Genomic DNA, 16,678 nt, shown 5'->3' with positions numbered 1-16,678 from the left:
TCATGGAGATATCGGAGCCCACATGCACCACGTCACGGTTTCTCAGTATGGCAAGGGGTCCTAACCACTGCTCTGACTATGGTGTGAACACGGTCTGGGGATGATATAATTCAGCTCACAGCCAAGCTCCCCACAATTGCCCAGCATAAATACTGCGGTTGTACAATGTGGATGAAGCCAGGCCGTGAGCCACACCCACACCAGACCATATGAGGGAGGTTACCAGGTGCAAAAAAGTGCTAGAGTGCCAAGTAAAGGCAAACACACTCAAATCTAACAAGACAGAAAATGAAAAACAAAAAAATTAGTGGCAATTCTGGAGGAGCTGCTCAGCCCATGACACTGTAGCGTGTCTTTAGTTAGGGGAGCAGCCCGACCGCATGTGGACCGCAGTAATCGACTAACCCCAGCAAAATATGCATACAATGGAGGATATCGACGCGGTCCACATGCACCACAGGAGCAAACTACACAGAATGTAGCAATCATAGAGAACACACAGAGAGAATGCACCAAACAGATATAACACTGACTATGCTGGCAAGACATAAGTAAAGGTATTAAAAGCTGAGACTTTCGCCAATATGTTCCAGTCATGGAGATATCGGAGCCCACATGCACCACGTCACGGTTTCTCAGTATGGCAAGGGGTCCTAACCACTGCTCTGACTATGGTGTGAACACGGTCTGGGGATGATATAATTCAGCTCACAGCCAAGCTCCCCACAATTGCCCAGCATAAATGCTGTGGTTGTACAATGTGGATGAAGCCAGGCCGTGAGCCACACCCACCTTGTTAGATTTGAGTGTGTTTGCCTTTACTTGGCACTCTAGCACTTTTTTGCACCTGGTAACCTCCCTCACATGGTCTGGTGTGGGTGTGGCTCACGGCCTGGCTTCATCCACATTGTACAACCACAGCATTTATGCTGGGCAATTGTGGGGAGCTTGGCTGTGAGCTGAATTATATCATCCCCAGACCGTGTTCACACCATAGTCAGAGCAGTGGTTAGGACCCCTTGCCATACTGAGAAACCGTGACGTGGTGCATGTGGGCTCCGATATCTCCATGACTGGAACATATTGGCGAAAGTCTCAGCTTTTAATACCTTTACTTATGTCTTGCCAGCATAGTCAGTGTTATATCTGTTTGGTGCATTCTCTCTGTGTGTTCTCTATGATTGCTACATTCTGTGTAGTTTGCTCCTGTGGTGCATGTGGACCGCGTCGATATCCTCCATTGTATGCATATTTTGCTGGGGTTAGTCGATTACTGCGGTCCACATGCGGTCGGGCTGCTCCCCTAACTAAAGACACGCTACAGTGTCATGGGCTGAGCAGCTCCTCCAGAATTGCCACTAATTTTTTTGTTTTTCATTTTCTGTCATGATAAGTAGACATAAGGGAAATGAATAACTGCCCCTATGAGCCCCTGTGTATATATCTATCTATATAAAGAAATAATGCCGATATACATATGTGAAAAACCTTCATTTGGGAACCAAATTGAAGCTGCTATACCTGTGTTGACATACATTAGAGGAAGAGCATATTGACGCATATAGTCTGAATAGAATTTGGAAGTTGGTGCGCATGCGCCGGAATGTGTAGATCGATTTGTAAAATATTTCTAAGTTGGTGCGCCTGCGCAGATACACATTGGTAATAAGAGATCCTCTAAGTCCTAAGACATGGGTACAAAAGGACATGGAAAATCGGAAAATAATTTTTTTAAGTTGGCGCGCATGTGCCGAAGTTTGGAGATTATGGACACAGATCAATTTAAAACAGATGAATCGATCTGGAGGAATTTTTCGAAAAAAGTGTAAGTGGGCACAGACTTATTATCTTTTTAGTAAGAAGTGACATTCTAAGTCTAAAGACACGCACACTAATGAAAATCCCAAAAATTCCAAAGTCGATGCGCACGCGCCGCAACTTGGAATGTATGTATGCAGATCGATCTGAACAGGTGAATCGATTTGGTGAATTTTTCAAAAACAGCTCTAAGTGGATATGCAGGCACAGACTGATTTTAATAAGAAGATACACTCTAGCTTTAAAAACATGCGCACTAATGTAAATCGAAAAACATTAAAGTTGGGGCGCATGCGCTGAAATTTAGAGTGTATAGGTGCAGATCAATTTAAGAAAAATTCTTAAGAGTTTGCACCTGCACAGATCCTTCCTTGAGAGAAGAAATATTCGAAGTTCTGGAGCATGCGCAGTATATGAATGTAGATCGAGCCAAGAAAAACTTCTAAGAGCTTGCGCCTGCGCAGATCCCTCTTGTAGAGAAAATTTTTTCGAAGTTCTGGAGCATGGGCAGTAAACTCAATATATCGAGGAAGTGCCGGAGAGGTGAGTAGAAGGAGTGATGTTATGTAATACAATCGGAGGGTGTTAAGCAGAATATGCCGACCTATTAGGTGGGAGGATGTAGCGGTAGGTGGTAGCAATGTCACATCCCAACCTACCAGAATACAGAGTCTCCTAAAGAAAGAAGGATAGCCAATAGAGGAATGATGCGATTGGATACAGAATAGAGATCAGGTGATACCGAACCTTTAAAGGATGGTTCCCGCCTCCAACACACATACCTGCACGATCCCCTGAAGACGCTGGGTGTCCAGTGAAACATGTCGGGAGGCAGGGACTTTATGTGTGTGTGATTTTAGTAACAGTGGTTAGCAGAGAGGGAACTCCTCAAGAGGAGCAAATTACAGCTAGTATAGCGATCCAGCAAGTTGTAGAAATACAGGAAAATAGTGGATGATCTGTGGATGATCTGTGACCACTGGGGATTTTTTTAAGCGTTACAGTATTTTTGGTTTAATTAGTTTTAATAAATAGACACAAATAAAAGTGAAGTTTTATATAATTAGTAGCACATGAATAAAGACGTAAATAGGTCCCAAGGACCATCAGTAGTGCACTCTGATTGATAGCACTACCGGTCTCCTGGTTGGATGCTACAGTTGTTCTTCATATTCTCACTACTAATGAGGAAACTCCCCAAAATGTATATTTGTACTGCACTCCCCAGCCCCTACCTAGTGCTTTCAGCAATTTGACAAGGTCAAATCTGCTGACAGCTCTCATTTTAGCAGTGGAAAGCCCCTTTAACCCTATTCAGTTCCCCTATATAATTTTTGCAGTGCACAAACCTGTATAACATTTTTCCAGAAAAAGAAATGTATAGATATTTTGTGGCCAATGCAAATTTTATTATAATTACAGTATATATTCGTCCCCATTATTGAATGGTTCAAAACCAATAAAATTGGTATAATTAGTTATGATCCAAACTCTGCTTCGGTTCTGAGGTACCAATCGGAACTGAAGCCGAGTCCAGATCCAAGTTTTAAAATGGTTTTTATGGTTAGTCACCAAAATCCCGGAAGACTTTGGGAATAACTGACTTTGCCTCGTCGGAGACCATACTTTTTTAATGATGTACGGAAACAGTTCTCCTTACAGCATTAAACCAAAGTTTTGAGCGAAGTGACTTCTATGATCCAATGCTCGCTTTTCTTATCCCTAGCTGTATATAATGTATGAACTTTGCATCCCTGTAAATTATGTAAAAGCCATACAGTATATATTTTTCCCACCAAATTATCAACCACTGAGTATATACATTTTCTATCATGTTTCAGGAACAAAGATGGACCTTTTCTTCTCTTTGTGTCTTTTCTTCACATCCACACTCCTTATTATACTACTAAGGAGTTCAGAGGAAGAAGCAAACATGACTTATATGGAGACAACATAGAGGAAATGGACTGGATGATTGGTAAGTTCTATATGCAATTCTGTATATTACTTTTTTTTTGTGGTTTATTGGATGGAAATTTGGTGTATCCCCATTGTAGTGTGATATGATTCTGGAGATTAGAAGGTCCTACCAGATCACAACCCCCTACTTTTTTGTATAAAAGTGTTCAGATCATAATAATATCCTCAAAATAATGACATTGTAGTATTAATAGGTAAGCTTATGCAATGCAATATTGCTTGATATATTCTAAATTTGGATGGTTGGGTTATCTTATAAAACTTCCCTGAAGCTTGGTTATTATCAATCGAAATTGAATGAGCTAGTTGAGATTTGTTTCGGGTCCGGTTCGCCCATTTTTTTAAAAGGTCATTCAGGGAGCATGTGTTATTTCCCCCAGTTTCAGAGTAGCCAGGATGTTGTGACCATTTTCGCTCACTACCTTGGGGATGCAGGTTGGCTGGCACCAAGAGGACTAGGAGAAGAAGGACAGACTTGTTCTGATTGGGAATGCTGGCCAGTTGTATTTTTCCAAAGGATCTGGTGATGCCGTCTCATGTGCTGAAATAGACCTCTGGTGCCTATAATTGTGCTTGTATGGCCAAGGCTTATTTTTATCCTGACGATCTTGCACAGCGCTGTGGTTTTTTGTGCCCGCCTCGTGGAGAAAAAGCATCATAAAGGAGTTGCTCACACAGAGCTACAGGCAGCTAAGCTGGGCTTAACTCTGGCACATTTTGGGCCTAACCCATCCACAGCATTAGTGGCATCACCAGATCCCAAAGCAGACATGGCATCTGCACTTTCTTGTTGCTGCCACCACCCTTCTCCACTGATGTTGCCTCCTCCTCAAAACTCAGATCTGGCTCCCAGGTCCTATCCAGCACACAATCGAAGTCCTCAACCTTCCTTTTACTTTTATCAGACTGTGAGATATGTATCATGGTGGGCTCCTGGGCCCCCCTCCCCTGCTCTGCCCGACTGCCACTGTCAATGCCCTCATCACCAATGCCATGGCTACAGGCGCCACGGTTACCACCACCATCAATACAGGTATGCATGTGGTCACCAGTCTCCTCCCCAACCTCCTCTTCAGGGAATCCCAAGTGATAAGGGGTCTCACACAAGTATTAAACCGGGAGACTCTCTTGACTATCTGTCATACGGTGTGGTGGCATTTTCTTGTCGCTTCTTAGGAAAAATTAAGGTGCCACACTAGGAAGGGACAGTGAAGACTGAAAAAACTCCACTAAAAGCCTTCTTTGGGGATGCAAGGAGTAGGAGCAGGATGAATGCAGTGACCCCTGGCTGAAGTCACCTCCACATCATGCTGTTGCAAGTGAGAGGAGAATGAGCCATGCAATCCACAATCTTATCCTCTTTCTCCTCAACTATAATGTTGCACCTTCCCAAAGCCAGCAGTGACAACTGCAGCCTGCTAAGACTTCTACTACTGCTACTTCTGGCAGTATAGTTGGTGCTGCTACTACCTACATTCTGTCTCTGGGTCTTTCGTTTGGAACCCTTCCATAGCCTGGACATTTTTGGGCCCTTTCAGATGTTGTGCACTACCTTGTGTACTGGTGTAGTAAACACGTATATATGCTGATATGGACAAAAATGTCTGCAGGCCTGTGTATGTGTGTTCATCACCTATATGCTAATTTAACTAATTTGAACAAGTCCTAAAGAAATTTTAATTCCAACTGTGTGGAAATAGAATGAACAAAAATGGACTATTGAGGCCTGGCACTCAATTTCCCATTATCATTCACATGTAGATAGACTATTTCCTGCCCTGTGTCTTGTAGTATTCACATATATATGCTGGTTTATTAACCTCTTCAGGACACAGGGCATACCGGTACGCCCTGATGTCCTGGTACTTAAGGACACAGGGCATACGGGTATGCCCTGTGTATTTCAAATCACCGCCGCCCGGCGGGCAGTGATCGGAACCCGGTGCCTGCTCAAATCATTGAGCAGGCACCTTGGCTAAATCCACGGGGGGTTCCGTGACCCCCTGTGTCGTCGATCGCCGCAAACCGCAGGTCAATTCAGACCTGCAGTTTGCGGCTTTACCTGCGATATTGTGGCAGCTGGCGGCGATGCTATCTGGTTCCCATGCGGCTGTAGGGGGGACCCGATGGCATGGAAGGCAGTGCGATGCCTAAGGAAGGCATCAAGCTGCCTTCCGGTGACGAGCCTGTGAGACAGACTTTTTACTCATTACACAAAATATATTTCCTTTTGTATAGGTAATAACATTTTCTATAAAAATAGTCCGTCAAAGCACAAATATTGTATTTTTTAAGTACAATATTTGGAAAGTTGTGATTAACTCCATATGTATTGTGATACCTTGTGATTACCTACAATATTATTTAATTGCAAAATATGTGCATTGTGTATACTTTACCCAAAAATTGCCGGGAGCTGCTAAAGTGTTCGGGTTTGGCTTGAAGAAAAGGTGGCAACCCTAAGCCTGCTGCTGAGCTGACAATCTAAAACATTATGGTTGAGGGCCTGCTGGTGACCCTCTACAACATTATGGGTGAGGGCTCACTGCTGAGCTGACCCTCTAAAACATTAGGAGCAAGGGCAGCCTAATAAGCATGTTAGGAGGAGGAGGAGAAAAGGGAGATTGTATCATATACCCTTTTTTGGTGGTGGAAGGGTTGCATGTGAATACAGTGTATTCAATACACCATAAAAGCCACATTTAGAGTGCCTTTATGTTCAGCCGCTTTTCTTCTGGTGGAGTAGAGAATCCAGGGGCAATCCAGGCCTTGTTTATTTTAATAAGAGTCAACCGGTCAGCATTTTCAGTTGACAAGTGGATGCGCTTATCAGTTATTATGCCCCCAGCAGCACTAAATACACACTCTGACAAAACATTGGCGGCAGGGCAGGCCAGTACCTCCAAGGCGTACAGCGCCAGTTCGTGCCACGTGTCCAGCTTGAACATCCAATAGTTGTAAGGCACACAGGGATCACTGAAAACGCTGACATGGTCTGCTACGCACTCCTTCACCATCTTCCAAAATGTTTCCCTCTTTGTGACACTAGTCCGTGCATCAGGTTGAGGGTGCTGGCGGGGTGTCATGAAACTGTCTTAGGCCTTGGAGAGTGTTGCCCTGCCTGTATTGGAACTGCTGTGTGTTCCCCTCGTCTCCCCTCCTTGGTTGGCCAAGGAACTACGTACTCTGCAGCCAGCGTTGTAAGCTGGAAATTCTTGGAGCAATTTTTCCACAAGGACCTTCTGGTATTTCACCATTTTGCTCATCCTCTCCACCACAGGACTAAGAGATGAGAAGTTCTCTTTGTAGCGGGGGTCGAGAAGGGTGAACAAACAGTAATCGGTGTTGGCCAAAATGTGTAAAACGCGAGGGTCACGGGAAAGGCAGCCTAACATAAAGTCAGCCATGTGTGCCAGAGTCCCAACAGACAAGACTTCACTGTCCTCATCAGGAGGATGACTCTCAATCTCCTCATCCTCTTCGTCCTTTTTTACCCATCCACGCTAAACAGATGGAATAAAGCTTCCATGGGTACTACCCTCTGTAGCGGAGGCAACTGTCTCCTGCTCCTCCTTCTCCTCATCTTCATCCAATTTGCGCTGAGAAGATGAACTGAGGGTGGTCTGGTTATCACCCTATGTACTGTCTTCCCCAATTTCCACCTCTTCCACATGCAAAGCGTTCGCTTAATTGTGAGCAGCGAGCGTTTGAGTAAACACAGAAGTGGGATGGTTACGCTGATAACAGCGTTATTACCGCTTACCATCTGTGTTGATTCCTCAAAGTTGCGTAAAACTTCACAGCGGTCAGACATCAATGCCCACTCGTCGCTTGTGAAGAACGGAAGCTGACTGGAAAGGCGACGACCATGTTGCAGCTGGTATTCCACTACTGCCCTCTGCTGCTCATAAAGCCTGGCCAACATGTGGAACGTTGAGTTCCAGCGCGTGCTTTGTGCTGTTGATGACTTGCGGAAATGGGCACACACACTGCGCACCTTCACCAGTAGCTCAGGCAAATTGGGGTAAGTGAACCACTAGGTAAGTGAACCTAGTGAACCACTAGGTTAAACACATGGGATAAGAGAGAAATTCTGCTTCGGCGCAAGTCCACAAATGGAAACAGTCTCACAAGTATGGTAGTTCTTCTTTAATGGAAACAACGCGTTTCGAGGAGTGAAACTTCCCCTTCATCAGGTTTCATAGTATTACAATAAACAGACAGATATTTATAGGTGCAGAATAACAAAAAAAAATAAAACGCCAAAAACGGGTACCTGGGCCCCGCCCCCTAGGGGTGGAGCTACCGCCAAAACGGGTACCTGGGCCCGCCCCTAGGGGCGGAGCTACCTGCAGGTGTCAGTTCAGACATCAGGTAAACTCAATCTAATCAAATCTCAGTTTTGTTTATACAAATCTTACTATGGTATAATCCCATGTAATTCTGTATAAGTTCAATAAAAAACGAGTATCATAAACATTTATTTCAAGTAAAGACATTTCTGTGTATTTAACACATATACATCATGTGACTGCAGGAGGTCACATGATCGGACTGCAGACTGGAGACATGCGCATCCTCTGGTGATCGTCTCTCTCTCTCATATGGAAGTGCAGGGGGAGAAGGAGAGAGGCCGATCACCATGGGCTCCTGTCTCTGTATGTGTGAATACTTTGCTGTCTGCAGGAGGCCGCCGGCCAGGGGGCGTGTCGGTCTGTGACGACATGACCATGTGATCGCAACCTTGCGGTCACATGGTCCGTTGCCAGGACAACGGGATTGCTTTGGTTTCAGGCCACAATTAGGTGATATGAAAGAGCTCTGCCCTGGTGTATCCAGGGAATTCAATAGACCGGGTTACAGCTCTGTATATTGATTTAGGATAGCTCTGCATATTACATATGCTTGGAGTGCATACTAAAATCATAATTATTATGAATGAGGGGTAAAAAAATGAATGAAGGAGTAATCACATAATTATCAGATAATCAATAGATAATTGATAAATAGGGTGTATATAAAATTAATAGGTGATATGAATAAAATCCAATAGCACTGTTTAAGTAAAAATCAATATAAAGACTACTCATAATTAGTAAGAATATAAAATAGAATTGTTTATAATAAAAATATACACAATATAGTGGGATATAAATATAGATATAAAATCTGAGTGATTTCAGATATGCCGTTTCCCTAATGCAGGCATGTCCAAACTGCGGCCCTCCAGCTGTTGCAAAACTACAACTCCCAGCATGCCCTAATAGCTGTAAGCTATCCAGGCATGCTGGAAGTTGTAGTTTTGCAACAGCTGGAGGGCCGCAGTTTGGACATGCCTGCCCTAATGCTAGTTATTTTCTTGTATATTAAAAGGTACTCAGAGGGCACATAATATATTATAATATTTTGGTACATTATTTTATTTTAGTTTTTTATTATTCTATATTTTTATTTCTATTTTTATTTTTATTATTATTTGTATGGGACATATTGTTTGTTATATATCTAACGTTGGATACTTGGACTTCATAGATTAATTTCAAATGCCTCGTTAAGGCCATAGGGATTGAGGCTGTTTAATTTAAAAATCCAGTACATCTCTCGGCGTCTGATGTACTGGATGTCTTTCTGGAGATGGATTGGGATCTGTTCTATAGGTGTCACAGAGAATCCGACTGTATTTCCCTCGTGCTGTTCCGTTGCGTGTCTGGAGACGCTATGTTTCATAAATTTCTTTTTGATATTTGACCTATGCTTATTAAATCTGTTGCGTAGGGTTTGAATGGTGCGGCCTACATATTGTAGATGACATGGACATTCAAGTAGGTATATTATGTGGTTGGAGTTGCAGGTTAGGTGTTCTGAAATCTGAAAGGATTCCCCAGTTGAGCGACTTTGGAAGGATGACCTCTGGTAGATGCTAGTGCAGCATAAACATCTACGGTGACCACATTTGTAGCTGCCTTGGGGGGTCCTAGTGTCCTGATCACGGGTGGGATAAGTAATAGATCTTAGTTTACTGGGCGCCAGAATATTTTTTAGGGTTTTTGCTCTTCTGTATGTGAAGCGGGGATTCACCGGAATGATTTGGCTCAAAATGGGGTCTCTTTTTAGGATGTGCCAGTGTTTCTCCATAGCCGCTTTGATGGCCTTATGGTTCTGATTGTATGTTGTTATAAAATTGTACCCATAGGGACTGATTTCGGTATTTCCCTTCTCTTTTTTTATTGCTGGGGCCAGACATTCTGATTGTGTAAGATCAGTTGCTTTTTGTCTTGCACCCATAATGATGTTTCTTGGGTATCCTTTTTGTTTGAACCTAGATGTTAAGGTATCGCATTGTAGTGTAAAGTCCGTATGTAATGTACAGTTTCGACGGAGGCGCTTGTATTGGCTAAAAGGAACGTTGGCTTTCCATTTCCTGTAATGTGAGCTCCGGAAATCGAGATAGCTGTTGCTGTCTACCTTTTTGAAAAATGTACGTGTCCTGATTTCTTTGTTTTGTATAAAAATCTCTAGATCCAAAAAATCTATTTTTTCCGGATCATGCGTTCCTGTGAGTGATATGCCCCAGTTGTTTGTATTGAGGTGGGAAATGAAATTTTTTATTGTTGTCTGGTCGCCATCCCAAATGAAAATGAGATCATCAATGTATCTTTTGAAAAAGATGATATTATCTGTCCAGAATTTAGTTTGGTAAATGAGGGTCTCTTCAAAAGCTCCCATGAACAAGTTAGCATAACTCGGCGCGAAACGCGTCCCCATCGCGGTCACCCTTGTTTGTCTATAGATTTTGTCTTGAAATGTGAAAACATTGTGTTTTAAGATGAATTCTATCCCTTTAATGATAAATGATCTCTGTTGTATAGGCATATCTTGATCATTGTTCAAAAAAGTGGATGCACACTTCAGTCCCAAGTCATGGGATATGTTGGTGTAGAGTGCTGACACATCTAGAGTGAGCAGAAGGTAACTCTCTTTCCATTTGATATTTTTTAGTAGTGTGATCAAGGATGTGGAGTCTTTCAGATGGGACTTCAAATTTAGAACATATTTTTGGAGGTGGATATCAATGTAATGGGAAAGATTCCTAGTAAGGGAGGTGACACCGGAGATGATGGGTCTCCCGGGGGGATTTTTTAGGTCTTTATGGATTTTGGGGAGGTGGTAGAAGGTGGTGAGTGTTGCATCTTTCACAAGAATATATTCTTTCTCCTTTTTGTTTAAGATGGTTTCTGCTGATTTGATGAGTTTCCCAAAATCTTCCCTATCCTGTGTTGATGGGTCCTGTTGAATGGGTAGATAATAGTTTTTATCAGATAGTATATTGAGGGCTTCTTTGATGTATTCCTCTCTGTTTTGGATCACAACTCCACCTCCTTTGTCTGCATTTTTAATTATAATATTTGTGTTTGACTGTAGACTTTTGAGGGCCGCTATTTCAAAGGGTTTAAGATTGTGTTGTCTCGGATGAGGAAATTAAGTGGTCTCTTTATTAATTTGTCTAAATTCATTGGAGACCAGGGAATAGAATGTGTCTAAGAAGTTGCCCTTATGATGGATTGGATAAAAATTAGAGGGAGGTTTTAAACCTGAAGGGATAGCTCTAGGGTCTTCTTTCTCAGATGGAGAAATGGCAGTGGATCCTATGGATAGCATTTTTGCAGAGTTTTCTGTTATTTTAAAATGTCGTTTTAGGGTGAGTTTTTTAATATACCGGTTGAGGTCTAAAAATAGATCAAATTCATTGATTTTACTACTGGGACAGAAAGATAGGCCTTTGGATAGTACGGCAATTTCTGCTTTTTTCAGAGTGTATGAGGATAGGTTATATATACCACATGATTTTTCTATATCTTCCAGTGGTCGTTCTCCAACTAAATTTATGTTTTTCTTTTTACTTTTGCCTGCTCTACATCCTCTTCTAGTTTTTTTTCGTTTGGTGGGTTTTCGGCCTAGTGGGTGAAAAAAATGAGTAATGGTAGTAGTTTTGGGGCTCTTAAGAATGGGATAAGCTACCGTGGGGTGAATAAGGGGAGGGAGAGCTATAAACGAAAGAGAGGTGGAGGGACCTGCTACAGAAGGGTCTGTGGTCAGATTGGGGTTGATAGGGCTAGTTGGGGGAGGCATGGGGTGGGTATTGGAAGAACAGTTGGGTGGGTCTGGAGTGGATATTACACAGTCTGGATAGGAAGTATTAGTGGGAGGTGTACAGATATGGACAGTAAGGAGTGAATCAGCTTCCACATCTGAGGAATTGGAGGGAGTGGAAAGCCTGGGGGAAGTCAGCATTGAGGGGTGGGAGTGGGTGTAAAAATTGGTGGGCGGTAGATTGAGTGGTCCACATGCCGCTCTGATGTTTTCAGGAAAAACAATGGATGGAGAGAGGATGGGTGTTTTGTTTTTGAAGGGAGGTGTCACCTCCCTTACTAGGAATCTTTCCCATTACATTGATATCCACCTCCAAAAATATGTTCTAAATTTGAAGTCCCATCTGAAAGACTCCACATCCTTGATCACACTACTAAAAAATATCAAATGGAAAGAGAGTTACCTTCTGCTCACTCTAGATGTGTCAGCACTCTACACCAACATATCCCATGACTTGGGACTGAAGTGTGCATCCACTTTTTTGAACAATGATCAAGATATGCCTATACAACAGAGATCATTTATCATTAAAGGGATAGAATTCATCTTAAAACACAATGTTTTCACATTTCAAGACAAAATCTATAGACAAACAAGGGTGACCGCGATGGGGACGTTCATGGGAGCTTTTGAAGAGACCCTCATTTACCAAACTAAATTCTGGACAAATAATATCATCTTTTTCAAAAGATACATTGATGATCTCATTTTCATTTGGGATGGCGACCAGACAACAATAAAAAATTTCATTTCCCACCTCAATACAAACAACTGGGGCATATCACTCACAGGAACGCATGATCCGGAAAAAATAGATTTTTTGGATCTAGAGATTTTTATACAAAACAAAGAAATCAGGACACGTACATTTTTCAAAAAGGTAGACAGCAACAGCTATCTCGATTTCCGGAGCTCACATTACAGGAAATGGAAAGCCAACGTTCCTTTTAGCCAATACAAGCGCCTCCGTCGAAACTGTACATTACATACGGACTTTACACTACAATGCGATACCTTAACATCTAGGTTCAAACAAAAAGGATACCCAAGAAACATCATTATGGGTGCAAGACAAAAAGCAACTGATCTTACACAATCAGAATGTCTGGCCCCAGCAATAAAAAAAGAGAAGGGAAATACCGAAATCAGTCCCTATGGGTACAATTTTATAACAACATACAATCAGAACCATAAGGCCATCAAAGCGGCTATGGAGAAACACTGGCACATCCTAAAAAGAGACCCCATTTTGAGCCAAATCATTCCGGTGAATCCCCGCTTCACATACAGAAGAGCAAAAACCCTAAAAAATATTCTGGCGCCCAGTAAACTAAGATCTATTACTTATCCCACCCGTGATCAGGACACTAGGACCCCCCAAGGCAGCTACAAATGTGGTCACCGTAGATGTTTATGCTGCACTAGCATCTACCAGAGGTCATCCTTCCAAAGTCGCTCAACTGGGGAATCCTTTCAGATTTCAGAACACCTAACCTGCAACTCCAACCACATAATATACCTACTTGAATGTCCATGTCATCTACAATATGTAGGCCGCACCATTCAAACCCTACGCAACAGATTTAATAAGCATAGGTCAAATATCAAAAAGAAATTTATGAAACATAGCGTCTCCAGACACGCAACGGAACAGCACGAGGGAAATACAGTCGGATTCTCTGTGACACCTATAGAACAGATCCCAATCCATCTCCAGAAAGACATCCAGTACATCAGACGCCGAGAGATGTACTGGATTTTTAAATTAAACAGCCTCAATCCCTATGGCCTTAACGAGGCATTTGAAATTAATCTATGAAGTCCAAGTATCCAACGTTAGATATATAACAAACAATATGTCCCATACAAATAATAATAAAAATAAAATAGAAATAAAAATATAGAATAATAAAAACTAAATAAATAATGTACCAAAATATTATAATATATTATGTGCCCTCTGAGTACCTTTTAATATACAAGAAAATAACTAGCATTAATTAGGGAAACGGCATATCTGAAATCACTCAGATTTTATATCTATATTTATATCCCACTATATTGTGTATATTTTTATTATAAACAATTCTATTTTATATTCTTACTAATTATGAGTAGTCTTTATATTGATTTTTACTTAAACAGTGCTATTGGATTTTATTCATATCACCTATTAATTTTATATACACCCTATTTATCAATTATCTATTGATTATCTGATAATTATGTGATTACCTTTTTTTACCCCTCATTCATAATAATTATGATTTTAGTATGCACTCCAAGCATATGTAATATGCAGAGCTATCCTAAATCAATATACAGAGCTGTAACCCGGTCTATTGAATTCCCTGGATACACCAGGGCAGAGCTCTTTCATATCACCTAATTGTGGCCTGAAACCAAAGCATTCCCGTTGTCCTGGCAACGGACCATGTGACCGCAAGGTTGCGATCACATGGTCATGACGTCACAGACCGACACGCCCCCTGGCCGGCGGCCTCCTGCAGACAGCAAAGTATTCACACATACAGAGACAGGAGCCCATGGTGATCGGCCTCTCTCCTTCTCCCCCTGCACTTCCATATGAGAGAGAGAGACGATCACCAGAGGATGCGCATGTCTCCAGTCTGCAGTCCGATCATGTGACCTCCTGCAGTCACATGATGTATATGTGTTAAATACACAGAAATGTCTTTACTTGAAATAAATGTTTATGATACTCGTTTTTTATTGAACTTATACAGAATTACATGGGATTATACCATAGTAAGATTTGTATAAACAAAACTGAGATTTGATTAGATTGAGTTTACCTGATGTCTGAACTGACACCTGCATGTAGCTCCGCCCCTAGGGGCGGGCCCAGGTACCCGTTTTGGCGGTAGCTCCACCCCTAGGGGGCGTGGCCCAGGTACCCGCTTTTGGCGTTTTTTTTTTTTTTTTGTTATTCTGCACCTATAAATATCTGTCTGTTTATTGTAATACTATGAAACCTGATGAAGGGGAAGTTTCACTCCCCGAAACGAGTTGTTTCCATTAAAGAAGAACTACCATACTTGTGAGACTGTTTCCATTTGTGGACTTGCGCCGAAGCAGAATTTCTCTCTTATTGCCATTTTTTCCTTTTGTGGGACTGGACATCCCATCAAAAAGCACTCACAATCTGCGGCTGCAGTTCCGGAAGATAAGTCTCATCACTTTAAAGCCTTCAATAGAGTTGTGCCTAAATTTTGCACAACCAAAAAAGGTGAGCCTTCACAATTCCTATGATATTATCATTGTATCTGTATATACATACTACCCTATTGTGCGCCCCTTTTCTCTCCTATTTCTCTATTCCCCTCATTTATTGAGAGGAATTTAGATCTGTCCAACACACCAAAAACACATGGGATAGGCATGGTTTGTGTGTGAGCTTGCCGAGCTCCAAAGCCGCCACCAAGTTATGGCCATTATCAGACACAACCATGCCTAGTTGTAGATTGAGTGGCGATAGCCACAGATCAGTCTGGTCCCTTATCCCCTGCCACAGCTCTGCAGCAGTGTGCTGTTTGTCACCTAAGCAGATCACTGTTGCAGCTTCCCCACTGCAGTGCTACACTGCTTCCAGCTACTGACTGATGTTTGACTGGTGCTGCAAGATGATAATTGAGAGGTGGAAGTGGAGGAGGAGAAGAGGGGGTTGCAGCCACTAACATGGGTGGTGGCGTAAACCCTGATGGAAGTAGGGCCCACAATCCTTGGCGTCGGTAGCACCTGTGACATCCCAGGGTACGACTTGCTCCCGGCCTCCAACGTTCACCCAGTGGGCCGTCAGGGAAATGCAGCATCCCTGGCCAAAAGCACTTGTCCATGTGTCAGTCATTAAGTGGACCTTCCAGAAAACTGTGTTGGTCAGGGCACGGGTGATAGTACAGGACACATGCTGGTGTAAGGCTGGGACTGCACACCGCTATCAGTGTGTGCAAAGCCTCAGTTTCCACAAGCCTAAATGGCAACATTTCTAGGGCCAGCAATTTGGAAAGGTGCGCATTTAGTGCTATGGTCTGTGTGTGGGTGGCTGGGTATTTGCGCTTTCGTTCAAAGACCTGGGGTATAGACATCTGTACGCTGTGCTGTGACACAGAAGTGGATGTGCTAGCTGATGGTGCTTGCGAAGGTCCAGGTGCATGGCGGGAGGCATTAAGGCCTGCATCTTGGACAGGGGTTTGGCCAGCACATAACACAGGGGAAGAGGAGGTAGTGGTGTGACCCGCAGACACTGGTTGTGGACCCAGGCGTTCAGCCGACGTATTAGGGTGCTTTGATGCCATGTGGCGGACCATGCTGGTGGTGGTGAGGTTGCTAGTGTTCGCGCCCCTACTCATTTTGGTACGGCACAGGTTGCAAATGACAATTCTTTTATCGTCTGCACTTTCTCAACAAAAAAAAGCACCAGACTGCGGAACAACTACCCCTTGGCAAGGGAGATTGCCGAAAGGGTGTGCTCCAGGGAACAGTTGCGGGCCTGTGGTGTGGCCCTCCTTCTCCCTTTTTGCCACCCCACTGCCTCTTCCAGCCTGTTGCGGTGCTGCAGATCCCTCCCCCTCTGTACTGCTGTCCTCGATCGGCTTGCCACCTTCCCAGGTTGGGTCAGTGACTTCATCGTCCAGCACTTTGGTCATCCTCCTGACTTGTTGACCTAAGAACAACCTGAGTTATTGACAACTGTGTCTCATCCTCATCA

The 16,678-nt window shown here is 43.0% G+C and overlaps 1 protein-coding gene across 1 annotated transcript in view; it reads left to right on the top strand.

Moving 5' to 3' along the window:
* Window positions 1-16,678, top strand: part of LOC122930555 (arylsulfatase H-like) — a 466,223-nt gene that overhangs the window by 395,059 nt on the left and 54,486 nt on the right. The window contains exon 6 of the mRNA XM_044284038.1: window positions 3,660-3,796. Within this exon, the coding sequence (XP_044139973.1) occupies window positions 3,660-3,796 (137 nt within the window). The remainder of the gene's footprint in view (window positions 1-3,659; window positions 3,797-16,678) is intronic.

This window comes from Bufo gargarizans, chromosome 3 (assembly GCF_014858855.1).
Source record: "Bufo gargarizans isolate SCDJY-AF-19 chromosome 3, ASM1485885v1, whole genome shotgun sequence".
In the NCBI taxonomy this organism is placed as follows: domain Eukaryota; kingdom Metazoa; phylum Chordata; class Amphibia; order Anura; family Bufonidae; genus Bufo; species Bufo gargarizans.
The sequence above is the reverse complement of the archived record's forward strand: the minus strand, read 5'-3'. Positions and strand labels throughout refer to the sequence as shown.